Genomic DNA, 25895 nt, shown 5'->3' on the forward strand with positions numbered 1-25895 from the left:
ACGCCCGGCTAATTTTTTTGTATTTTTAGTAGAGACGAGATTTCACCATGTTAGCCAGGATGGTCTTGATCTCCTGACCTCGTGATCCGCCCGCCTCGGCTTCCCAAAGTGCTCAGATTACAGGCGTGAGCCACCGCGCCCTGCCAAAGGTACAGGTTTAAGCCTAAGCCCTAGAATTACCTGTGACATTGGAGCAGGTACTTTAGAACTCTTTTTCCTCATCTGTAAAGTGGAGGAGAACAATATGTGTTGTTCACTGGGTTGCGATGATGTTTGGAGCCAATGTACATAAAAAGCCTCTCGGGAGGTGCCCCAAATCAGCAGGCATTATAATTTGCTATGTAGAAGATTAGCCATGTTCACTGGAGGACCAAGTAACTCTTTCAATGACTTTGCAGCAAACCTTCCAAGATGTGTACCAATCCATGCCTTTGACCATTACAAGGACAGCTAATGGTAAAAAAACACACACATTCACATACACCCCCCAAGACAGGACGTGAGGTTTAGGAGACCAGATCTGGGGCTTAACTCTTCCACTCCTTGGCCACAGGACAGCAGCCCAGCCCTTCACCTCCATAAGCCTCGGTTCCTCATCTGTAAATAACATCTACTTGGGCTGGGGGTGGTGGCTCACGCCTGCAATCCCACCACTTTGGGAGGCCGAGGCAGGCAGATCACCTGAGGTCGGGAGTTCGAGACCAGCCTGACCAACATGGAGAAACCCCGTCTCTACTAAAAATACAAAATTAGCTGGGCGTGGTGGCACAAAAGCAAAACTCCGTCTCAAACAACAACAAAAAAAAACTACTTACCTCATTGTCTTGATCACATAACTGAAGGACTGGGTGAAGGCTCAAAGACCCAATCCAGCACATCCCTGGGGTGATCTCTACAGTAGCAGATGTAGGGAGCTGCCCTCCCTTAAGAGACCTCTGCATGCACAGTGGCACCTTATAGGCTCTGATGAGGTCTGCAAAAAGGGTCCCATTTAACTGAGGTTAAGCCAGCACTGGCCAAACAAATTTGACAACAGCCCCATTTTTTCCCTGCCATACCTAATCACATAAGGAGGAAACCATATTCTAAGGAGCAGACTCTGGGAATGCTGACGGGATCTCCAAGAAGACACCTTAGAGAGATGAAGTACCTTGCCCAGGGTCATAGAGCCCAAGGTCAGGGGAGTTTGCAAACCTTGGGTTCTTGCTCTCTCTTCTGTTGGATTTCTGGCTTCTCAAGGTCAGCAGCTAAACCTCCGGAGGGTGGGGGAAGCAGAGCAGGTCCCAAACAGCCTTTTGGACAGTGAACAAAGAGCAACTAAAAATCAGTGACCAAAACAGCCCTGGCCTAATGACAAGATGGGAGCTGATAAGTGGATCAAGGAGAAGAGAGCAGCTAAGAGCAAGCAGCGAAACCACCATGTCTAATGGGGAGGGCTTCGAGCACTATACAAACCAGCCTAACCCTGCAGCATGAAAACTGCCTGCGGCACCGGGGCAAATCACAATTCTGGGTCAAGTCCTTCATGTTGCCATCTACAGATCATTCTGTTTTCTAGCCAGTTCAGTCCACCAGAGCCACACACAGGTGTCACTGCACCAGACAAGGCCCTTCCCTCCAGGAGAGTAAAGCCTAGCAGAACCGGCAAGAAGGAGGTGCTCAACACATACTGAATAGGTGAGCAAGCCAGGGGAGATTTTTATTTTGGAAAAAGAGACACATATGTGTATAATCTGTGCCTGGAAGACTCTGCAGGGAATGCCTAGTCCCTTATTTGAGCATTTTCCTAAAGTGCTGAGGGCCACTGAGTAATGGGATGTCTGTTGACTGACTGACCAAATGAATGAATGAATAAATGACCTTAATTAAATATTTCCATTTCTCCAGCGTAAGTGAAGTCCTTACTATCCAACCATTTCACCATAGGTCCATTCACAGGAAGAATTTACAAGGACAAGGACTTCTCCCCCTCAAAATTCTCTCCTTTGCACCTGAGGAAACTGTTCAGAAATTCTGCTTTGTTGCTACACAGCTAAGGAAACTGAGGCATAGAAATGCACTATCTGCCTGCAGTCACTGATGACCACAGAAAACTGCACTCTCCAGGGTATTTATCTTCTAGAAATCCTATATTCTTGGGCCCCTAAAATGTAAGTTAGCATCCAGAAGCAGAAGCAGCAAGAAATTATTGCTCACTCAATAAATGCTATGCAAATAGTTCTCCTCACAATAAAGTCACTTGGTTAAAAGACAAACTGCCCATAAATCACAGGAACAAAACTGCATCTCACAAAGGGAAGCATGGCCTGTGGGCAAGGATTCCAGGGAGCCCCAGTCCTTGAAGAAGTGGGGTTGGCCCAGACCGACCTGTGGTCCCTCTGGCTGGTCGGCTTTATCTCAGCACCTCATCTCAAGGATCCTGAGCCCACCCTATCTTGTTACTCCACCCCTTTTACTCATTGGTCTAGGAATATTAGTAAGCAACTACTGTGTGCCAAGCACTTGGTAAATAATGGTGAACATGAGAGGTGAGACCTGACCCCATGAGGTTTGCAGTCCAATAGGTGAGAGAGACACTAAAAAGATAAACACATGTAAGATGAGAAATTGGGTTTACTGATTACCATTTCTGAAACATAAGTCTATCATTCTCCTGATAGAAAAGTCTTTCTAGGTTCTTCCCTCTATGTGTGACTAAAAATAAGCAAACAAAACAAAACAAAACTGCTGCCTTTACTGGGTACTGACTATATGCCAGGAGCTTTCCAATGATTAACTCAGAACATCCCCAACGACCCACTGTGGGAGATACTATTATTATCCCCACTGACCAACGTAGATTCACGGGTTTCCACTTAACCACTGCTCATATGTGTGCAACTACCTCTCCCCCACAGATGCCAGACTCTGAAGTCACTAAGAATTCATATCTTACCCATTTTTTTTTGTCACCGCTGCATACAATAGTATTCAATCAATGCCCACCGAATGAACAACCAATTAATCGTTCAATGGGCTAGTTTTCTGCAAGATATACCCACTAATCAGCTGTAGTTTTGGAAGAAGAGAGGATCAGTCTCCTAATAATTGCACAAGAGGTAGCTGTGATGTTGTGGAAAGAGCCAGAGCCAGGCCCTGGGAGCATGAACTTGGCAATCATTTCATCACTCAGGGTCTGTCTGCTTAAAACTGTAATGCAGAGTTAAACACAATGAATCTAGGATTTCTTCCAGCTCTAAATTTTTATGTCTCTGAAATACATAAGAAGAAGTTGGGGGCTGAGAAAGGCATTTGAAATTGCACTCTGTCTGCAATTTCTTGATCTTAGAATAAGACCTAAAGTTAAACATTTTAGGGTAGGTTGACTGATTAGGTCTAGGGAGGGCAAGTGAAGTACTTCCTCTCCCTGCACAGCTCAGTTTATGTACTCCCCATAAGCTATATGTACTCCCCATGACAAATATGTTCAACCTGTGAAACCCCTTTGCAGAGAAACATTTTGGATGGGCATGGGTGAGGCTGCCATCCCTAACTGTACCCAAGAACAGTGGTACTGGTGATATGCAGGAGTCCCTGTTCATATGCTGGACAGGGACAAAGCCATCACTTTCAACTCTGCTCTCCCCTGGAAATACCACAGATTCTGAATAACAACTGAGTGTGGTCAAAGCAACTGCAAATATGGGCGTGATGGCTCCAAAGCCATGCTCATTAAACAGAACTCAACAAATGTGGGTCTGTTTGATACTCCAAGTGAGAGCACTGGGTAGAAACCAGGGCTCCATGGTAGGAAAAGTTTTGCTGGTTTCCTTTTACTATTTGGGTTGGTTCTGAATATGTTTCTGTCTGTTACCTAATGGCCACAAAATGGGGAGAAACAACACAACTCCCTACGCTAGAGGACCATTGTGAGAATTAAAGGAGATAAACAGGCCAAGTGATCCACGCAGAGGCTGACATAGCAAACTTACTCAAAATGTTGCCAATGCTGATGGCATCAGTGATGGTAGTGGTGGATATAAAAGTAGGGAAATCCAGCTGAGGGCTCTTTGAAGCCCCTCAGGGTTAGAAGGAGAAGCAGATGATCCTGGGCTGGACTCTCCCGGGGGAGTGTAAGTATACTCCTTGGATGCTTCTCAGAAGAGAAAACAACGCAGCAACCACTCCTGGGAAGGGCCAGGCTCCCCAGATGCCCTGGGGCCCTGGGACTCTGGATAGGTGGATGGGTCCCTTTGGGGACAGAGGCTTATGGCACCATCAGGAGATGAAGCTAGGCAACAGAGTCCTGAGAATATGAACATCCTCAGAGTTCAGAGGAGGCGGAGGATACTACAACCACAGAAAGACACCATCATTCACCCAAAAGACCAGCAAAATTAAAAAGCCGAAGATCTGAGGCATGGCAGGACAGTGGGCAAAGGGGAGATCTGGTGCCCAGGTGACAAGCAGTGCCCTTTGGAGAAGGAACTGGTGATGTTTCAGACCTTACAGGTATACACAGGATGGCCCAGCAACTCTAATCCCTGGCAACCTCCCTAGAAGACTCTTGCCCATGTGCTCAGGAAGAACGTACCAGAAAGCACATCATAGCACTACCATAAGGGCAACAAACAGAACCAAGCTAACCACTATTGTCGGGGAACTGGCCCAATAAACAGTTGGATCCTCATACTATGGATATACTATTCACTTGGCTGCATTTAAAAAAAAAAAAAAAAAAAGGTGCATTCACATATGTCTTGAAAACATTTTAGTACATATTATTGAATTTATAAAAGGGCTACAAAATACGCCAACAAGTACAGTATGACAGTACATATTTAAAAACAGAAAAAAAAAAGGAAGAAATGAAAGAGGGACTTTTGTTCTATGTATCAAGATAACTAACAAAGTTATGGAAGAAAACGTACAAGGTAGATCCCAGTGGTTACTTCTGGGAAGGGCAGGGATGAGGTAGGAGCTGGGAATGAAAATGGGGGTCAATGGGGATTTCATTTGTATTTTAGCAAGGAAAATGTGTTTATTTATTTCTAAATAAAATTAATTTTAGGCTGGGTGTGGTGGCTCATGCCTGTAATCCCAGCACTTTGGGAGGCTGAGGTAGGTAGATCACCTGAGGTCAAGAGTTCGAAACCAGCCTGGCCAACATGGTGAAACCTCATCTCTACTAAAAATATAAAAATTAGGCATGCATGGTGGCAGATGCCTGTAATCCCAGCCACTTGGGAGGCTGAGGCAGGAGAATCGTTTGAACCCAGGAGGTGGAAGTTGCAGTGAGCTGAGATTGCACCATTGCACTCTAGCCTGGGCAACAGAGCAAAAAACTCTGTCTCAAAGAAAAGTAAATAAATAAATTTAATTTGATTAATTATTGACATTACATTAAAAGTTTTAAATTATTTGTATGTAATTGTGTATTTTAGAGATGGAGTCTTGCTGTATTGTCCAGGCTGGAATGCAGTGGTTACTCAGCCTCCTAAGTACCTGGGACTACCGGCACACACTACCACAACTGGCTAAAAAAAAAAAAAAAAAGGCAGAAGAAAGAGAAAGAAATGGTGAGTCGAAGAGAAGACAGAGCTGCCAAGAGCTCAGGGTCTGCCTTTGCCTCCTCTTGGGGGAATGGCCACTCACAAATGCGAGCACAACACATCCGAGCATGGGGCATAGTGTTTTGGAATGTATGTCCATAGTTTGGAATAAAATATTTAATTCTATATCACATTGGTTCTAATTATACCAACTCTTCCTTCTAAGTCTTAGAAAAATCCCTTCATACTGAATGGCATTCCTCCTCTGGCGGAGACGTGAAAGAAACATCTTTAGTAAGAAATTAGAGATGTGGAAGAAAATATGTGAAATTTTGCTATCTCCAAATTCTTTTCTGTTTTTTTTTTTTTTTTTTTTTTTTTTTTTTTTTTTTTTTTTTTTGGGTTTTCTTTTTTCCCCTGTTTTTTTTTTTTTTTTTTTTTTGACAGGGTCTCACTCTGTCACCCAGGCTTGAGTATAATGGTATGATCATGGCTCACTGCATCCTCAACCTATTGGAATGAAACAATCCTCCCACCTCAGCCTCCCAAGTAGCTAGGATTACAGGCGCACATCACCATGCCTGGCTAATTTTTTTTTATTTTTAGTAGAGATGAGGTCTCACTCTGTTACCCAGGCTGGTCTCAAACTCCCGGGCTCAAGTGATCCTCTCTAACCTCAGCCTCCCAAAGTGCTAGGATTACAGGCGTGAGACACTGTGCCTAGCAGTATCTCCAAATTCTTGATGGCCTCTACTGACTTATGCAGGCTTAAAGGAAGCCCTCTGTGGCATTTAACTGTCACATGCAGGAATTTTTAAATTTTTAATTATTTAGGTTATTTAATTATTTTTACCTTTCCTTGTTTTCTTCCATTCCTCTACAGACGCATTGATTCATTGCTGTGGAACTGTCCATAGACTCAGTATGGCAGGCTCAGGTCTCCTTTTTTAAAAAGCAAAACAACCAACATTTATCATCTGGGTACATTTATAATATAAACACACAAAGAGCTGCATTAGATACAAGAGGAATATATCAGTGATTACCCAGTGTCCACCAAAATCCAGTCTTTCCTTGTTCCATAATTATTCAAGTTTTGTCAGGTACAACATTTTCTTTTCTTTTTGTTTTTTGAGATAGAGTCTCGCTCTGTCACCCATGCTGGAGTGCGGTGGCACGATCTCAGCTCACTGCAACTTCTGCCTCCCAAGGTCACACGATTCCTTTGCTTCAGCCTCCCAAGTAGCTGAGATTACAGGCACATGCCATCACACCTGGCTAAATTTTGTATGTTTAGTAGAGACAGGGTTAGACCATGTTGGCTAGGCTGGTCTTGAACTCCTGACCTCAGGTGAGCTACCCGCTTTGGTCTCTCAAAGTGCTGGGATTACAGGCATGAGCCACCAGGCCCAGCTAGGTACCACATTTTCCAAGCATCCTTGCAGGCAGATATAGCCAGATGTCTGGGTTCCCAGTGGAACGTGAGAAGAAGTGATGTGTGCCACTTCTCGGTCTAGGTCTTAGATATGAGCACCCTTCCCACGGGCTGGATGGAACCCAGCTCTGCCCATGCAGATGATGACAATGTACTTGGAATGACAAAGCAACAAGGTAGAAACCACCTGGGCCTGTGACTGCGTCTAGCACAGCCACCCCTGTCACCTTAGAACTACTACCTTACAGAGAAATTTCTTTGTTCTTTAAGTCATTGTTTTATGGGCCTGGTTTTATGGGTTGTGAACTGTCATCCCAGCTGGGAATATGATTAAATATCCTCACTGGGGCTCTTCTGCGGGTGGGTTTGGTTACTTGGAGCTTCGCACATGCTATGTATGTAGAGACAGGTGAGGCCAAACTCTTTCTGGCCACAATTTCAGTGAAACTACATGCAACTTCATGAGGGCCTGGTGCATAGTAAGTACTTAATCAACATTTAATGAATGAGGCAATGTTAATAAGCAGGTAATACCTTCCAGTGTGAAGACTCTCAAGAGCAGAGCACTGCGCACAGAATGAAGAACGCAGAGGGCATTTCCAAGTATGAGCTGGAGTTTCATGTCACAAAATGATCACCTGGACTGGTAAAATCCCACTCGGCTGCATGACACCCAAGTTTAGGTAAGGATTCCAGCAGGTGTGCTTAGGAGCAACAGAGGCGAAGAGAGAGACAAGGGAGAGAGACAGAGACAGTGTGCACAGGAGAATATTCCAGTGATGTGGAGTATTCCTCCCACCATTCCGCTTCCTGAACATTTGCCCTGGGATGAGTCTGAGCCATAACTCTGGGATCCTTCTTCGGTCTCAGGCACTGCATTCCTCACCACTCTGGGTGTGGTTTGAGCATCAAAAGATAGATTTTCTTTGTACCACATGGCCCCAAACACAAACTTGCTACTTCATCTAGTGTTAACCAAAGAAACAGCCACCAGTTTCAACTATAGAACTAGCTGTGTAGATCATACTGACGGAGAGTGTGTTGGTCTCCAGCCTATCATCTTCCAGGCATTGGGGGTCAGGGTAATTTGGACCACCCATGTTCTAAGCTGGCGCTGGCTAAATGGTCCAACACCACTGCATCTACTACTTTGATTGCTTAGAATCACAGGCCTGCTTGGCCACATCTCCAGCACAGCCTCCTTCATCTGCCCTACCACAGACCTGGCCAGATTAAAGCACCATTGAAATAAATTCTCCAATCTAGGTGAGTAGGACCTACAGGATACTTGGGACCCTTGTACCCTAAGGCGTTAGACAGTCAGTGTGGGGGAGAGTCCCCAGCCACTGCCTCCAATGCTGGTCTTTAACTTGCAAAGAGCACACCATGAAATATTTTTAGCATCTGGATCCCTGTCAGGAGCCACTGCTCTGGCTTCCATCAGAGCTAACTTCATCAGCTGAGACATGTGCATTATGGAGGGGCCCAGGCTAGGGCAAGAGTGAAAATGTGGATCCCGGAAGAAGGAAAGATGGAAGGGTAGTGGGACTTGAGTTCAGAATCCCAGAGTTGCCACTGCATCCACAAAGGGTATGAAGAGAAATTGAGCAGCCCATACCTGGGTCACTTCTGCAGCTGTGAACACCTCAACCTACCTCATTTCGGCCTGGAAACCACATTTGCTCAGTGTCCCAAGCTCCTCTGCAGCATGTAACTGCTGCAAGGGACTTTACACCCACATTCCAAAATGATGCCAGCCGCAGGACTCTCCTCAAAGCCACATTTCCCAAGGAGCCATGAGGGATCACAGCCTGCCTTTGAGGGGCCACTGGCTAGTTCTAGGTCAGAGGTTTAGGTTTTTCCTTTCCCATATTGGCAAAAATATTCTGTAGACAGGCACCAATAAGCCATCACCCTTCAGCCTGTGGCTAGGGGCAGGGACTGGGGACATTGATCTCTGTGCCCCAGCATTGAGGGATGCCCGAGGGCCTGACCCTGACACTGACATGGATTGTTGCATCACATTCTCACACCAGCCCTAGGAGGCAGGGGCTGTTACCACCTCACTTGGAGAATCAGAAAACTGGGCACAAAGAAGTTAAGACTTGGCAAAGGCCACACAGGTAGCAAATAATAAAGCTGAGACTGGAACCCCAGGCATTTGGCCTGAGAGTTCCTCCCGACTGTGGCATGACATACACAGGAAAGCTCAGTGGTGGCTGAATGAATGAACAAATGAATGAATCAACAAAAAATTTCAAAAGCAGTTTCAGGAATGGGGTAGGGAATAGTGTCTCAATGAGGCCCTGGGGGTTGTGGGGTTGATCATGAGCCTAACCTCATCTGCCCTGGATATCAACCAAAAGGTGATACTCTCAGACCCCTCTCAAGGTTGAGTGTTCGGCCCCAGGAACACTCTAAACCCAGGGGTTTCATACCATTGTTTTGAAGGCAGAGTCTTGCTGTTGCCCAGACTGGAGTACAGTGATGTAATTACAGTTCACTACAGCCTCAAACTCCTGGGCTCAAGTGATCCTCCTGCCTTAGCCTCCCATGTTAGCTGGAACTACAGGTGCACATTACCACACCTGGCTCAATTTTTTATTTTTTGTAGAGACGGGGTCTCACTATGTTGCCCAGGCTGGTCTCCAACTCCTGGCCTCAAGCAATTCTTGCACCTCAGCCTACCAAAGTGGTGGGATTATAGGCGTTAGCCACCGCCTCAGACCTATACCATTGTTGGTAACGACCACAGCCACTGCTGACTCAGTGCCTCCGATTTATATGTGGTAAGTTCAGGGCTCTCACACAGAGGCTCCTCTCATCTGCTAGGGCCCTGCAGAAAAGCCAGGATCATACCCATTTTACAGATGGCAAAACCAGAGATCTGAGAGGGTGTGACTTGCTTATAGTCGCAGCACTTAAATGAGGGCTGATGAACAGCATGGGCTTTTTCCCTACCACACAATACCCACCACATCCCTTGGTTAGTCACAAAGTTCCACAGATGAGATTAGCGCTGTTCTAACTCTTCAGGTGCAAAGTTTCATGTTAATCTAAAGTTCATCAGTATTTCCCATCCCAGTCACCTTCATGGAAGAGGAATTCCAGTTCTCCCCAGTTAAAAACTGTCACCACCACTCCCTGATTCCTCTCCTCAGCTGGCTGGATCAGCACCCATTGGTATTTGCTGATACCTCCTGCATCAACCTCCTGCAAAGCACAACTGCATCCATTGGACAGCAGGTCCTGTTAATTCTTCGTTTAAAAATATCTCTTCCCAGGAAGCACCAAGTGTCGGTGAGAATGTGAAGCAACCGGAACTCTCATATACTGCTGCTGCTGGGAACATAAATTGGTCCCACCATCTTGGAAGACCGTGACAATGTCAAATCAACCTGCATTTGCTCCTAGGTGCACACATGCACCAAGAGACATATTCTAGAATGTCCTCAGTAGCCCCATGCACAACTTCCCTACATTTGTCTTTTATTGCTGCTGTAACCAATTACCACATGCTTAGTGACTTAAAACAGCACAAATGTATCTCCTCTCATAGCAACGTAGGTCAGAAACGGGTCAACATGGCCTTGCAGGGCAGCATTCCTTCCGGAGGCTCTAGAGGAGACTCTGTTCTCATGCCTTTTCCAGCTTCTAGAGGCCACTTTGCATTCCTCGGCTTGTGGCTCCTTCTCTTGTTTTCAGAGCCAGCAATGGTATCTTCAAATCTGTCTTCTCTTTCCTCTGCCTTAATCACCACATCTCAATCTCTGAACCAGACCCTCCTGCCTCCCTCCTATAAGAATCCTTGTGACTACATTGGTCCTTCCAGGATAATCTCCCCATGTCAAGATCCTTAAAGTCATCACATCTGCATAGTCCCTTTTGCCATCTAAGGTAACACAGTCCCAGGTATTACTGGTGAACGGTGCCTGTGACCAGGGATTAGGTCAGAAACATCTTTTGGGAGGGCCATTATGTGACCTAGCACAAACCCCAAACTGGAAGCTACCCAAATGCTCATCAACATAGAATGAATGAAGTCAATAGCGGTGATTCCCAGCGATGAGAATGGATGACCGACAACTACATGCAGCAACAAGAAATACACTCAGAAAACAATGCTGAGCTAAAGACGCCAAACACAAGAGTGTGTGGTCCAAGTCTGTCTACAGAAAGTACCAAAACAGGGCCGGGGGCGGTGGCCCACGCCTGTAATCCCAGCACTTTGGGAGGCTGAGGAGGGCAAATCACGAGGTCAAGAGATCAAGACCATCCTGGCTAACACGGTGAAACCCCAACTCTACTAAAAATACAAACAATTAGCCGGGCGTGATGGCGGGCGCCCGTAGTCCCAGCTACTCGGGAGGCTGAGGCAGGAGAATCACTTGAACCCGGGAGGCGGAGCTTACAGTGAGCCAAGATCACGCCACTGCACTCCAGCCTGGGCAACACAGCGAGACTCTGTCTCAAAAAAAACAAAAACACGGCCAGGCGCGGTGGCTCACACCTGTAATCCCAGCACTTTGGGAGGCCGAGGCGGGCGGATCACAAGATCAGGAGATCGAGACTATCCTGGCTAACACGGTGAAACCCCGTCTTTACTAAAAATACAAAAAATTAGCCGGGCGTGGTGGCGGGCGCCTGTAGTCCCAGCTACTCGGGAGGCTGAGGCAGGAGAATGGCATCAACCCGGGAGGCGGAGCTTGCAGTGAGCCAGGATCATGCCACTGCACTCCAGCCTGGGCCACACAGTGAGACTCCGTCTCAAAAAACAAACAAACAAAAGGACCAAAACAGGTAAAACTATCCCAGGCTGTTGGGAACTAGGATAGCGGTTCTAGTAGGGGAATAATGGCTGGAAGAGGGATGATGGGGCTTCTAGGGCGCTGGCAAAGTTCTGTTTCTTAATCCAGGTATGATCCATTTGTGAAAATCCATCAAGCAATATGGTTATGACCTGTGCCCTTCTCTGTGGGTATGCTGTGCTTCAATAAGACGCTTTAATAAATGGCTCTGCCTGCTTCATTTCATTTCCACTCCACAGGCTTGTGTCCTTTCACCTCTGAATGGAGCAGACCCCAGCTGACCTCCTCAACGCCCACCACCCTGCCAACTGCTGCCCACCAGACTGACCTGGAACTGATCATCAACTGACACCTGCTGCACAGTGCCCTCCTCTGTCTCTCCTTCACTCCTTTACCCGCCTCTCACATACAGTGACCCCATCTATGAGCCCCATCTCCTCCCAGGTGCTCCCCACTCCCCACCAACTTCTACAGAACTTGAAATAAAAACCACATCATTTGGACTTCATTATGTCTGTCACATACTGATTGCTAATAGGACCAAACACCTACTCTTGTCTCCCCGAACAAATGCAAATGTGTCAAGAGCAGAATGTCTCAAGGTCTTGCACATACCATTCTGTTCCTAGTTCTGATTGCATGTGAACTTCTAGTGCTAATTAATAATAACCCCTACTAATAACAACAGCCTTTACTGAGCACCTCATATGCACCAGACTCAGTGCTCCTCATGCATTATCTCGCTTCCTTTTCTCCCACCCTGTGAAGCGGGCGCTATCACAATCCCTCTATTGAATAGTAGGAAACTGAGGCACAGAATGGTGAATTAACTTGTTCAAGATCCCAACGTGTATCATGGTAGGGGAGGGACTTGAACCCACACCATCTGATTCCAGAGCCCATGCTCTTAAGCCAGACCCCATTCTGCTTCCATAACAACCCCACCCTAATGGGGTGTTAGGCACACAGTTGGTGCTTAACAAACACTTTCACATACTTAATTACCAAAAAATATATATACTAAGAAAAAAAGTCTTCATAAGTACACAAACAACAAAATCAAGACTCCACCGAATGAGATCTTTTCATTTTCAGATCTCAAAAGAGGACATGTCCTCCAGGGAAATTTACAAAAGCTCCACGTACTCCTTGCTATGCTTCATGTTTGGCACTCACAGCTTTATAAACTTTTATCAGCAAACAACAGTCAGAGTTGTCCTCCAGGCCTTTATCTGAACAGGGAGAGAGCTGGATACATTTTTTCTTGCTGTCTGCCAATCTCAGGGCCAGAGCCAACATCAGAACTAAAGTATGGTTGTATGGCTCAGGCTGGGACTACAAGGTCCCAAGCCACCCGCCCCAGATGACCTCACCTCCCCAGTGACCAAGAAACATGGCCCAGAGCCCTTGGCTAAAAACAAGGCCACTACCTCCAAGGGCTGATGTGACCACTAAACTGAACCAGAGATAACGGCACGAGCAGCCGAGACATTAGGTCAGTTACCAAACGGTGCTCTGGTTAGTGTGGACACAGCAGCGCATCTGGGTCAGCTTGGCATTTTTCCAAGCATCCACTACCACCTTGAGTCCTCCCGCGCATGGTCTTGAAGCATCTACATGGATACAAATGAAAAGTTCCTATGCCCCAGGAGGACGGGGACTACTATGAGGAAATATACCCTGTGAAAAACAACCAAACTGTCCATCGATAAGGCACTGGAGAAATAATGACTGCTTGGTGTAGAATATGCAACAGCTAAAATAACAAAGCAGATCCAGATGCACTAGCATGGGAAATGCAGCTCCAACTCAACATTAGAGGGGAAGAAAAGCAAGAACAGAACCCAAAGTATAATGTTGTTTCTAGCAAAAGAAAAACCCCACATACTTCAAGACTCCAGCTATATGAAGCAGTGGTGGATGAGAGCCGGCACATACCAGCTTGAGAAAGCCAATGGTGCACATCTCTTTCCAACTCTATTCAGTCATGTTGGGGTTTGTTGGCCATGGTGGGAGTTTTACCCCATTGAAACCAGAAAATGCTGTAAATCATGCCTCCCCACTCTCCAACCCATCCCCAAGAGCTGACTGTTAAACATGTCCCAGCATAACACTGTATGTACAGACATATATATAGTTTTGTTTTGTTTTTTGAGACGGAGTCTTGCTCTGTCGCCCAGGCTGGAGTACAGTGGCATGATCTCAGATCACTGCAAGCTCTGCCTCCTGGGTTCATGCCATTCTCCTGCCTCAGCCTCCCGAGTAGCTGGGACTACAGGCAACCGCCACCATGCCCAGCTAGTTTTTTTTGTATTTTTAGTAGAGACGGGGTTTCACCGTGTTAGGCAGGATGATTTCAATCTCCTGACCTCGTGATCCGCCCGCCTCGGCCTCCCAAAGTGCTGGGATTACATGCATAAGCCACCACGCCTGGCCCATAAATGTATTTTTTAAAGTTTAGAAAACACAACCTCAGAGTTATTTTTAAGTGGCTGTCTCTGAAGTGGGATATGGGACTGGCTGGAGGTTAAGACAGGCTTCAGTTATATCTGTACCACTAGCACTTTTTTTTTTTGGAGACCATGTCTCACTCTGTCACCCAGGCTGGAGTGCAGTGGCACAATCTCAGCTCATTACAACCTTCGCCTCCTGGGTTCAAGCGATTCTCCTGCCTCAGCCTCCTGAGTAGCTGGGATTACAGGCATGTGCCACCACGCCTGGCTAATTTTTGTATTTTTAGTAGAGATGGGATTTCACCACATTGATAAGGCTGGTCTTGAACTCCTGACCTCGTGATCCTCCCACCTTGGCCTCCCAAAGTGCTGGGATTACAGGCGTGAGCCACAGTCCCTGGCTACCATTAGCATTTTACAACACCAACACCAACAAAAATGTTTATATTGTTAGGATTAGTAAAATTGTTTCAAAGTTTAAAAAAAAAAAAACTCTCACTATTATGGTACAATGTAATAAAGCTGTAATGATGGGATATACAGTTGTAAGAGGAAGAGCACCAAGTCAGCCTGAGCATATCATGGAAGGCTTCTCAGAGGAGGTGATGACTGGGCTGAGTTTTGAAGGGTGAATAAGAGACTACCAGGTCAACAAACCAGGGCTGCTCTGGATAAAGAACACAGTGTAAGTAATTAACAACGAGGGAAAAGAGATTACAAGAGTGAGGAGGAGGGTGACAGAAAGTATAAGGAGGGCTGGGGTAGTGCAGTGTGTCATCACAGCAGGTTGTGCACCCTTGCATGAAATGAGATCATCCATGTCCAGTGTTTAGCCTAGAAGATGTACTCAATGGTTAGTGTTACCTATTTCTATTTGCATTTCTACTCTATCATCCCTGGACGCCAAACACTGTGGAGGTTATGGGAGATTGTTGGGGCAAGAATTTGGAAGCGAGGTCCCATGACCATCCTCTGAGAGACATTTTGCCAGCTCCACCACTCACATCACCCCCTTGGATTTTCCCAGAGTGCTCTGAAGATGCGCTCTCGTGCCTCCTTAGCTCCTGCCACACTCCTCCTTCACCCAATCCCACCAATGTGTGCACATGTGTCTCCCCAACTGCACCAGGCTGTGTGGCACTCTGAGCACACAGACAAATGTATACTTGTTGAACGAATGAATACATTCAGTGAACTGGGTACTCTTCCACTCTAATGAAAGATGATACAAACCTGCTGTGGAATCAGGACACCCACACCATGGAGGCATCACCACCAGCTGAAGCAATAAAGTGGTCTACATGGGGGTGTTGGCCATTTGAGAATCATAGAAAAAGAAGGCATCAAGAGGCAAAGCTGCACAGTACCCAACCAAGTCCATAAGTCACTATCCCTCAAAGGAAGATGCATGCTGGGTACACAAGGACTTGTATTTCTAAACACAGTGTCAAGATACCCCAATGATGAAATTGATGCAACAGGCTAATGACGGTATCGTACTTGCTCCAACAAGTATTTTGAACTCCACTCCCACCAGGCAGCCTACAGGTTTGGTGCTTGGCTGCCCCTGTAGCTTAATTATATGGATAGATGGAATACCAGTTCCAGTTTTCACTGCTTATGTTCAGGCTGGTACTCCATCACATGTTCATCTGGGGAGATTTGGGGAGAAGGTTAGTTAGTCCTCAAGGTCATATCACAAGTCTCCAGTCTTCCCAATGGAAAATCAGATCCCAGATCCCAGGATAGGAGGCTTGGTGGAGATACCACGAGCAGTCCACCCCTGCCTGGTTCCAGGATGCCTGTCCTTAGGCCAAAAGGTGTTCCAATTTCAACCAGGGCATCTCATCTTTTATATGATTTACATGCTATGGTTCTTGGAGGAGTTCTCATACTGTCAAATGGTTCCAACAGAACAAAAAACTTTTAAAACCTTGCTTTATATAAAACTATTGGCCGGGTGTGGTGGTTCACACCTGTAATCCCAGCACTTTGGGAAGCTGAGGCAGGTGGATCACCTAAAGTCAGGAGTTCGAGACCAGCCTGGCCAACATGGTGAAACCCCATCTCTACTAAAATACAAAAATTAGCTGGGTGTGGTGGCAGCCGCCTATAATCCCAGCTACTTGGGAGGCTGAGGCAGGAGAATCGCTTGAACCTAGGAGGCAGAGGTTGTGGTGAGCCGAGATCACGCCATTGCACTCCAGCCTGGGCGATAAGAGCAAAACTCTGGCTCAGAAAACAAAACAAAACAAAAAAACACTACTACCGTCAGCCTGTCTCTCTCTGGGTCTCTTCAGTAATGCCTTTCATGGACACTCAGTATGTTTTTGTTGATGGACAGAGAGCATGCTTATGGATTCAGGGAGGACCCAAAGGTAGAAGGGAAAAAGACACAGTGGTCAAAGCAGGACTGGGGTTTCCCATTCTGTGCTGTCTGCTGTATGACAGACATGGACCTAGCAACGGGTCATCTATGTCACACTGTCATCATTGTCCTCCTCCTCCTCACCACAAACAATGGCAATGGAGGCCTTTTCATATGCCAGACACCCTGCTGAGGGCTTCAAATGCTCAACCCACTCCGCAATGTTGTCAGGAACTCTTATCTCCTCACAGCAGAGGAAACCTAGGCACAGAAAGCACAGATTTGCTCATAGAGCTAGTGACTGGAAGAACCAGGGCAGAAGCACAAAAACCAAGAACATTCTCCCCCAAACAGAGGTCCCAAAGGGAAGTGGCAGACACACAAAATGGTCCTAGAAATGGTCTTGTGCCAGTTTTTCTAATTGAGGTTAAAACTGGATCTCTTGGGCAGGGAAAGATTTTCTGACCTGATCCTTCACCAACCAGGGCATTTGTTTAAATGAGCTTCATAGAATCAACACACATCACACTCACTAACTCAGCTCAAAGTCTGGTTTGTCTCGTTATCATTCATTACTTGCAAGGACAAATGCTTAAGTACAGCATACCTCATGCCCAGAGTGCTTCAAAGTGCAGAAAAAATAAGGTGAGCTCTCTTACAAGCCCAATTCTAAATAATGCTTTATGAAATTATACCTGGCTAGCCACTTAGAGACAATTTACAATTCACTGAAATCTATGAGGCTCTAGTTAAGGCGCACAGATGACCAAAATATATCAAGGACCTGTTCTCTAACTGCAAATTCACACAAGATCCCTGAGATGTGCACATTGTTATCCACATTTTCGAGAACAAAATAAACTACAGCTCCTGGCCAAGGTCCGGCAGCTGGAACTGGACAATAGGGGTTGAACAGCTGGGTCTGTCTGACTCCTGGGTCCAGACCTCCCAAACTTCCAATATCTCATAGGTTCTGGCACCTGAGTAAATATGCAGCCCAACTCCCCTACAAAACAAAACTCTCTGGCTCAATCTTAGCTCCATCTCTGTGCTCTGACCCAAATGTCAGCTGAGAAAGACCCTGCAAAAGGGAGGACCAAACTCAGCCTTCTGACACTGGAGGGCAAATTCTAAATTTAGTAGGAAAATCCTGCAGAATTCAAAGTTCCCCTGGAAAACCCCTCAGGAAGACGCATCTTAGTGAGCTGCTCACCCTCTCTGGAGGAACCCAACTTGGTTCTCCCACAGTGCTACAGCAGCTGACTGTGTGTTCAGCTGCACTACAGGTAAAGTCGGTGGTCAGAACCAAAGGAAAACACAGACCTCTAACCCCCAGACTCACACACAGAGCTGCCCTGGTTGAAGCGCTCAGACTGTGGGGCCTGTATGGGGAGACCAGCAGATTCACCACCCCTGATCTCCTGTATCCTTCAGAATGTACACTCATTAAGTGGAACAGTGAGATTAAACTGCTGTTTTCTCTTCTTTTCCTAAGAAATTCTAGTTTTGTTTGCATAAACTAAATGCAAGAGAAATGTGATTCCATAATACCATAATTACACAATGATAAGATTTTACGTAAGCTATTAAAACATCTATATTGCAAAAACATTTACAACAGAGAAAGCCAATGGAGGCCTGGGGTTCCAAAATTAGACTATTGGGGCCGGGCGTGGCTCACGCCTGTTATCCCAGCACTTTGGGAGGCCAAGGTGGGCAGATCACCTGAGGTCAGGAGTTCGACACCAGTCTGGCCAACATGGTGAAACCCCATCTCCACTAAAACTACAAAAATTAGCTGGGCATGGTGGCATGAGCCTGGAATCCCAGCTACTCAGGAGGCTAAGGCAGGGGAATCATTTGAACTGGGAGGCGAAGGTTGCAGTGAGCCGAGATTTTGCCACTGCACTTCAGCCTGGGTGACAGAGTAAGACTCAGTCTCAAAAAAAAAAACCTTCGTCTCAAAAACAATAACAACAACAACATAGTGAAACTATTGGGACTTAAATTCATTCGACCCTTGCTACTTAGCAGCGATAAGATCTTGGAAAGGACTTCCCTATGCCTCAGTTTCCCCAACTAGAAAGCAGGGGTCATAATGGTGTCTACCTCATGGGACTATTATGGAGACCCAATGAAGCAGTGTAAGCAAAGAGCCCAGCACAGTGCCATGCAAAGGTCAGTGTCCTTTCCCCCTTTATAAAAACAAACCAAAAAAGATGGGAAAGCAGAGGGTCTCTTGGAGAAGTTTAAAAGCCTGTTGGAGATCCCCCAATGAGCAAGTTTCAGAGTCAGTGTTGTATTCAATGCTGTCGATTTTGGGAGCTGGATGTAAGAGAGGAGACCTCTGTTGGAATGAAGTGAACCCAGGGCAGCTGTGTTAAAGGAGCAGGAGATAGAATTCTGAAGCCTTCTGGAGTTGGGATACTGAGCAAACAGAAGGGTGAGAAGAAGTAGGGGAAAGATACATCCAGAGATTACTAAAATACCCATGAGGAACAATTACAGACCCACCCAGAAGGCAAGACTGTACAGGCATGTGGATCTCCACAGGCAGTAAAGCTCAGCCACAGTCACAAAGAAAGTGACCTGACTGACAGTAACCCTTGGATGAGCCTTCGTGCATTTTAGCCCCATCCTGCTGGCCCAGACATGTGCAGGCCTTCAGAGGATCCAGGTCTTCCCTCCCACTCCATCCAGCACCACCACCACCCCGCCCTAACTCCAGACACCAAGATCTGGATCTGCTTTGCAAGATCCCTCCAGGATTCCAGACTCCAATCCTCTTGTCCAAGAGACACATGCCCACAGTACACATGAGAAATGACAATGAGGAATGAGCATTATGGAGCTCAGCCAGTCAAGTCACACGTCCACCATCAATTTCCATTCTGCCAGCTGCTGAACCTTCACTGACTGCTTGGGTGGAGGAGAATTAACTGGGGAGGCACATCTTCCAGCACGATGAGACCTCTATCACCCAATAGATTTGCACATCAAGAGCAAGACCACACCTTCTACAAAAGCCAGCCGGAAATATGCAGGGAGATCTGGTGAAGGAGGACCCCTTCATTTGGTTATAATCATTCCTCTGTGTCCAAGGAGAGGCAGACAATGGAAATGGGCAGATGCTTCCGGAGGCATAGTCTGGCACTTGAGCTCTGCGTGCTCTCGGGGTAGGAGCAGCTGTGCCCCACGGCCCCCTCTCCTTAAGGCTGGCTGGGAGAATGAGACCACAAACTAAACGAATTGGGGACACAGGCCCCCAAACTGTTAGAATTTCAACTATGATAAACATACTTTACCTTGTGTAATTACTGGTGGCAGCAGAGACACACAAGTTCAGAACTCAGACATTTTAACTCCTGCTAATTGCAGGAGGGGAGCAGCCATTGCCACTACCCAGAAACCCCACCTGGTGACCTGGCACCAAGAAAACCAACTTCACCCAGCATGGCAGGACATGCCAGGGCCTGTGGCTGAGGACGAGGATGTCAGAGGCAGGAGGACACCCAGCGTTAAGAGCCTACAGGTGTCCTGACATGGCTGGGTAGAATCATCCAAGCAGAGAATCACGCTCTGCTCAGCTCAGACCTTCTGAAACAGACTTGCCAAGACTGGGTCTGGGAATCTGAACTTTAAAGATCCCTCCCAGGAGCTGGGCACGGTGGCTCATGCCTGTAATCCCAGCACTTTGGGAAGGTGAGGCAGGAGGATCACTTCAGGCCAGAAGTTCAAGACCAGCCTGGGCAACATAGAGCGACCCCATCTTCACAAAAACTAACTATGCATCACTATGGTGATGCATCCCTGTAGTCTCAGCTACTCAGGAGGCTGAGGTGGGAGGACTGCTTGAACCCAGGAGTCCGAGGTTGCAGTAGGCCATGATTGTGCCACTGCACGCCAGCCCGGGCGACAGAGTGAGACCCTCACTCCAATAAATAAATAAATAAGAATAAAATATAATAAAATAAAAATCCCTCTCAGGTGACTGGGCTGCTCTTGAAACTGTAGCAGTCCAGCCTGCTGGGTTTATCTGTGGGAGATGCGAGGGCATATGGTTGTTAGTGGTTCATTCATTCCAGGGTTGCGTATGTGTCTGGCTCTAAGAAGACACAGCTCCGGCCCTAGATGGATGCAGAATGTTCTAAGCAGCTGAGTTCACCTGGGGAATTGCTCAGAAATGCAGATGTCTAGGCTCTACTACCTAGGATTGGAGTTCCAAGGGGCTCAGAATCTAGTAAAGCCTGAAAAGAGGAGAAATCAGAAACTATGGTGGCTGGGAAGGCAGTTCTAACAGAGAACCTAGTTCTGGGGGAACGGAGGGTGGCTTCTTGGCACAAGAAGGGGAAGATGTGTCCCTGCCCAGCACCCACTATGTGCAGCCCCCTGACTGCTGTCAGCATCGTCCACATTCACAGGACCCTGCAAGGGCGCTGTATTAATCCCCATCTTACAGATGAGGACAGTGAGGGTCAGGGATTGACAGCAACAACTGCAGGGGCTGGGATGTGAACCCTGGCAGCCAGAGGACTTGCTCTTTCCACTCTCAGCCCCTCTCCTCTGAGGCCCAGGCTCAGGACACCCTTATCACCCAGATTTTGAATCTAGAGACCTGCAAGGTGTCCTCCACCCTTCTCTCATCTTACCCTTTAGGTTCAGTCAGCAACTAAGGCCTGACCCTTCTCCCTCCACTCCCTTCTGTCAGCCCCTGCTGTTAACACCTTCACCATTACCACCTGCAGTATTGAAAATACAAGCCCAATTGGCCAAGTCATTCCCTGGCTTAAACCTCTGCAAGGGTTTCCCACAACCCTAAAAATATAAATCTTCCTCCCAAGTTTGCCTCAAGGCCTTCCCACACATTGTTCCCTCCCCTAAATGCTGTTCCCTCTCACTCTCTATTCTCAGGACTATCAAAACTAAGTTGGGTTTCCTGCTTCCACCCTGGAAGGCCAAGGCCACAGAGCAGGGACAGCTCTATGCTGCCTATGGCTGAGTCCCAGGGCACACAGTACGGGGGTAGTGGGGAGAGAGATAAAGAGAGAAAGAGAGAGTACTGGGGGGAGGAATTGGGGGGTCGGTTGTTGACTGACTGAGGGACACTACAGGTGGTCTGAGGTCCAAGTATAATGGTGGGGGAAAAGCCACCATGGCTAGAGGCTGGGCAGACACGCTGGGGCCAGACTGGGAAGGAAAGGCTGTGACCACCACAGAAGGGAGCAAGGATATAAGCCCCTAGGCCATGAATAGCTGTGGACAATTATGGACAACTGTAGTCAGCTGTGGAGACTCTCGAACGCTGGGGAGTAACACGATCAACTTCACATCCATACAGTATTCATGGAGCTGTGCTCATCTGTTTGAAAAGCGATCTATCGATCACCACCAAAATTTTAAATCTGCATGTCTGTGAACCCAGCAATTCCAAGTCTACCAAGGATACTCACTGCAGCATCCTTCCCTAGTAGCAAAAGCAAGAAGCGGCCTCAATGGCCATCCAGAGAATGAATTATGGCAAACAAGTCCACAGTCCCTTTTCCAACCCTTGGTGCTGGACATATTTCGGAATTCATAATCTGTCTGCATTTGAGAAAGGTAGTATGGAGTATGTACAGGATGCTATGTCAAACCCCAGCAGGGCCAGGCACAGCACCCCAAAATCCAGTACATAAATATTTCTACAGCTGAATGTGTAACTACTTCTGTTACATACTATAAGTAATCTCCCATTAACTCAAGCCAGGTTTGGTCATTAAATGAGTTTGCATCAAACATTTTTTATTTAAAAAAGTGTGGTTTTCCGAGGCAGGCAGATCACCTGAGGTCGGGAATTTGAGACCAGCCTGACCAACATGGAGAAACCCCGTCTCTACTAAAAACACAAAATTAGCTGGATGTGGTGGCGCACCCCTGTAAGCTACTTGTGAGGCTGAGGCAGGAGAATGGCTTGAATCCGCGAGGTGGAGTTTGCAGTTAGCCAAGATCGCACCACTGCACTCCAGCCTGGGCAACAAGAGTGAAACTCCATCTCAAAAAAAAAAAAAAAAAAAAAAAGGGGGTTTTTTTTTTTTTTAAATAAAAAAAAGGGGGGGGGGGGGGGAAAAAAAAAAAAAAAAAAAAAAAAAAAAAAGAGTGGTTTTCTTGATTTTGTAATTACAGATAAGGGTTGGACGATGGAATAATAAAAATAATAACAATAACACCAGTGAACATTTACTGAGCCCTCACATGTGCAGGTACTGCTCTTGGTGCTTTGCACAAACTGGCTCACTGGCCCACCACAGGCACTGATACACTTCATTTTTCTAGTACATCTAAACATCCTTCACCAGACCAGGCATGGTGGCTCATGCCTGTAATCTCAGCACTTTGGGAGGCTGAGGCAGGTGGATCACCTGAGGTCAGGAGTTCAAGACCAGCCTGGCCAACATGGTGAAACCCCATCTCTACTAAAAATACAAAAATTAGCCAGGTGTGGTGGCAGGAGCCTGTAATCCCAGCTACTTGGGAAGCTGAGACAGGAGAATTGCTTGAACCGGGGAGGTGAGCTTGCAGTAAGCCAAAATCGCGGGACTACACTCCAGCCTGGGTGACAGAGTAAGAGTCTGCCTCAAAAAAAAAAAAAAAAAAAAAAAAAAATACCCTTCACCATCACCACTACCACCAACATCTACTGAGTATCCACCGTATGCCAGGCACTCTTCTAAGTGCTTTACGGTAATTACCACACTAAAGCCACACAACAACCCAAAGTTACTATTCTCGTGTTGTCCAGATTGATCCCTAATTTATTCTTGATCATCCAATAAAGAAACAGGCACACCTTGCCCAAGGCTGCCAGCCAGTATGCTGCTCGTTGTTCTTGTGCCTCTCACCCTCACATCCTGCGGTGCCTGTATATTAGCTGGTCCAATGTCACGCCTGAAAACTCACACATTCTGGCTCCAGAGTCTACATTCTCTTCTTTTTAAGACAGAGTCTCATTCTGTCACCCAGACTGGAGTGCAGTGGTGCGATCTTGACTCACTGCAACCTTTACTTCCCAGGTTCAAGCAATTCTCCTGCCTCAGCCTCCTGAGTAGCTGGGATTACAGGCAGCCACCACCATGCCCGGCTAATTTTTGTACTTTTAGTAGAGACGGCGTTTCACCAAGTTGGCCAGGGTGGTCTTGAACTCCTGACCTCAAGTGATCAGCCCACTTCAGCCTCCCAAAGTGCTGGGATTACAGGCGTGAGCCACCCCACTCAGCCAGAGCCTACACTCTTAACTCCTACACTTTCCTCTTCTTCTCTAGATAAAGTGGCTTAAAGCTGTTAGGGAACACAGCAGGACACAAAGACATAAATAAATAAAATTCACAATATGCTTGCATTTAGATCCAAAGCCACGGCCCTTGGGCTGTCCCAAGGCAGCCAGAACACAGGCCTGGAATTGAAGTGCGTCATTCTCCTGTCAGGACACCCAGCAGGAGTACCCAAGCAGAAAGCCAGAAACCATCTAGAGCACAAACCACCCCCCAGGGCACCATGGCCCATCCAGCTTGGAGATCTGCCCCAGCAGACTCACAGGGCCGCCCCAGGCCATCGAGAGAAATGGGCTTTAAGTCATTGAGGAGCAGCCCAGGGTGTGGGTGCAGGTGATGTGCCCGGGCAAACAGAAGTAGATTTGCCCTCCTCACTGGGTCCCCTCCACCCTATCCACCACCACCATTTAATCCCTGGCTTCATGCAAAGCTGCCTGCCAGGCAGGTTCCCATATGAGAAAATCCAAGGAGTGCAAATTCTGGAAGCACCAGGTAAATGCACCCCTTCCTTAAACAGCACCAGAATTAAGAAAGGCCACCCTTCCTCTCAAGCGCCTGCTCTCTTCAGGATAAGGATCGTGCCAGGGACGGGTGATGGTTAGCGAGTGCTCACTGCCAAAGGACACGTGGGTAGGAGAGGGCAGGGAGGAACACACAGGAGCAATCACCGCGGCCCACACCTGGGGCAGGGAGGAGCTCCATGGCAGGAAAAACACCCACCTCTTCCCAGCCCTCCACCTCGCCTTCCCCTCCAGCCTGCCCTGCCTCTGGCTTTCTTTCATGTCCCCACCCTTCTTCCAAAGGCTCTAGAAAGTTTCCATGTGTTCTTTTTTTCCCCAATATACACACTAACAAAGTAGTTTGCAACATCCATAAAGCGCATCAATCTTAAGTGTACAACTCAATAACATTTTTAGATATTTATACCCCAATGTGATCAGCAACCAAATCAAAACATATAAAACAGTTCCTGTCTCCTAGAAAGAAGGCTTCCTTATGTTCCTTCCCAGGTAATTGCCTACCCAAAGGTAACTACTATCTTGACTTCTAGTGGCATGGGTTCATTTGCCTGCGTCTGAAATGTACATAAATGGAATCACACAGTATGGACTGTCCCTGGCTTCTTCCACTCATCACGGTGTTAGGAGTTTTATCCACGTTGTGGCATGCAGCAGTGGTTCCTTCTTTCTCACTGCTGAGTGTATCCCATTGTATGGATATACCAAATCTACTCATCCATGTGGCTACTGATGGGCATTTGGATTGTTTCCACTTTTTGGTAATTATGGATAAAGCAGCTATGAACATTTGTGTACAAGTCTTTTGGTGCTCAGATGCATTCACTTCTCTTGGGTATATATCTAAGAGTGGAATTGCTGCAGCATAGGTAGGCATCTTTTAAGTTTGGGTAGATGTTATCAAAACGATTTTCCAAAATGGTCGTGCCAATTCATACTCCCACTAGCAGTGTGTGTGAGTTCCAGTTGCACCATATCTTCATTAACACTTTTGAGTCTTTTTAATTTTAGTCATTCTGGTGGATATATAGTAGTATCTTCTTGTACTTAAATTTTCATTTCTCTGGTGACTCCTGAGGTTAAGCATCTTTCCAAATGTTTTTGTGGTAATCTGCATATTAATTTTGATGATATGCTTGCTCAAGTCTTTTATCCTTTTAAACTTGGGCTGTCAGGTGTGTACAGTGGCTCACACCTGTAATCCCAGCATTCTGGGAGGCCAAGGTGGGCAGATCGCTTGAGCCCAGGAGTTCAAGACCAGCCTGGGCAGCATGGCGAAACCCTATCTCTACAAAAAATCCAAAAAAAAAAAAAGTCACGCATGGTGGTGCATGCCTGTGGTCCCAGCGACTCGGGAGGCTGAGGTGGGAGGATTGCTTGAGCCCAGCAGGGTGGAGGTTGAAGTGAGGCAAGATCACACCACTGCACTCCAGCCTGGGTGCCAGAGTGAGACTCCATCTCAAATTTTTTTTTTT

The 25895-nt window shown here is 46.8% G+C and overlaps 1 protein-coding gene across 3 annotated transcripts in view; it reads right to left on the minus strand.

Annotated features, from left to right (window-relative positions):
- ARHGEF3 (Rho guanine nucleotide exchange factor 3) overlaps positions 1 to 25895 on the minus strand; it is a 348389-nt gene that overhangs the window by 297477 nt on the left and 25017 nt on the right. Inside the window, exon 2 of one of the 3 annotated variants that reach the window (XM_017894189.1) lies at positions 6385 to 6473. The exons of the other annotated variants lie outside the window; for them this stretch is intronic. Within the exon in view, the coding sequence (XP_017749678.1) occupies positions 6385 to 6446 (62 nt within the window). The 5' untranslated portion in view covers positions 6447 to 6473. The remainder of the gene's footprint in view (positions 1 to 6384; positions 6474 to 25895) is intronic. 3 annotated transcript variants of the gene reach the window in all.

The sequence above is a fragment of the Rhinopithecus bieti genome, unplaced genomic scaffold (genome assembly GCF_001698545.2).
Source record: "Rhinopithecus bieti isolate Rb0 unplaced genomic scaffold, ASM169854v2 scaffold_21649, whole genome shotgun sequence".
NCBI classification, from domain to species: Eukaryota; Metazoa; Chordata; class Mammalia; order Primates; family Cercopithecidae; genus Rhinopithecus; species Rhinopithecus bieti.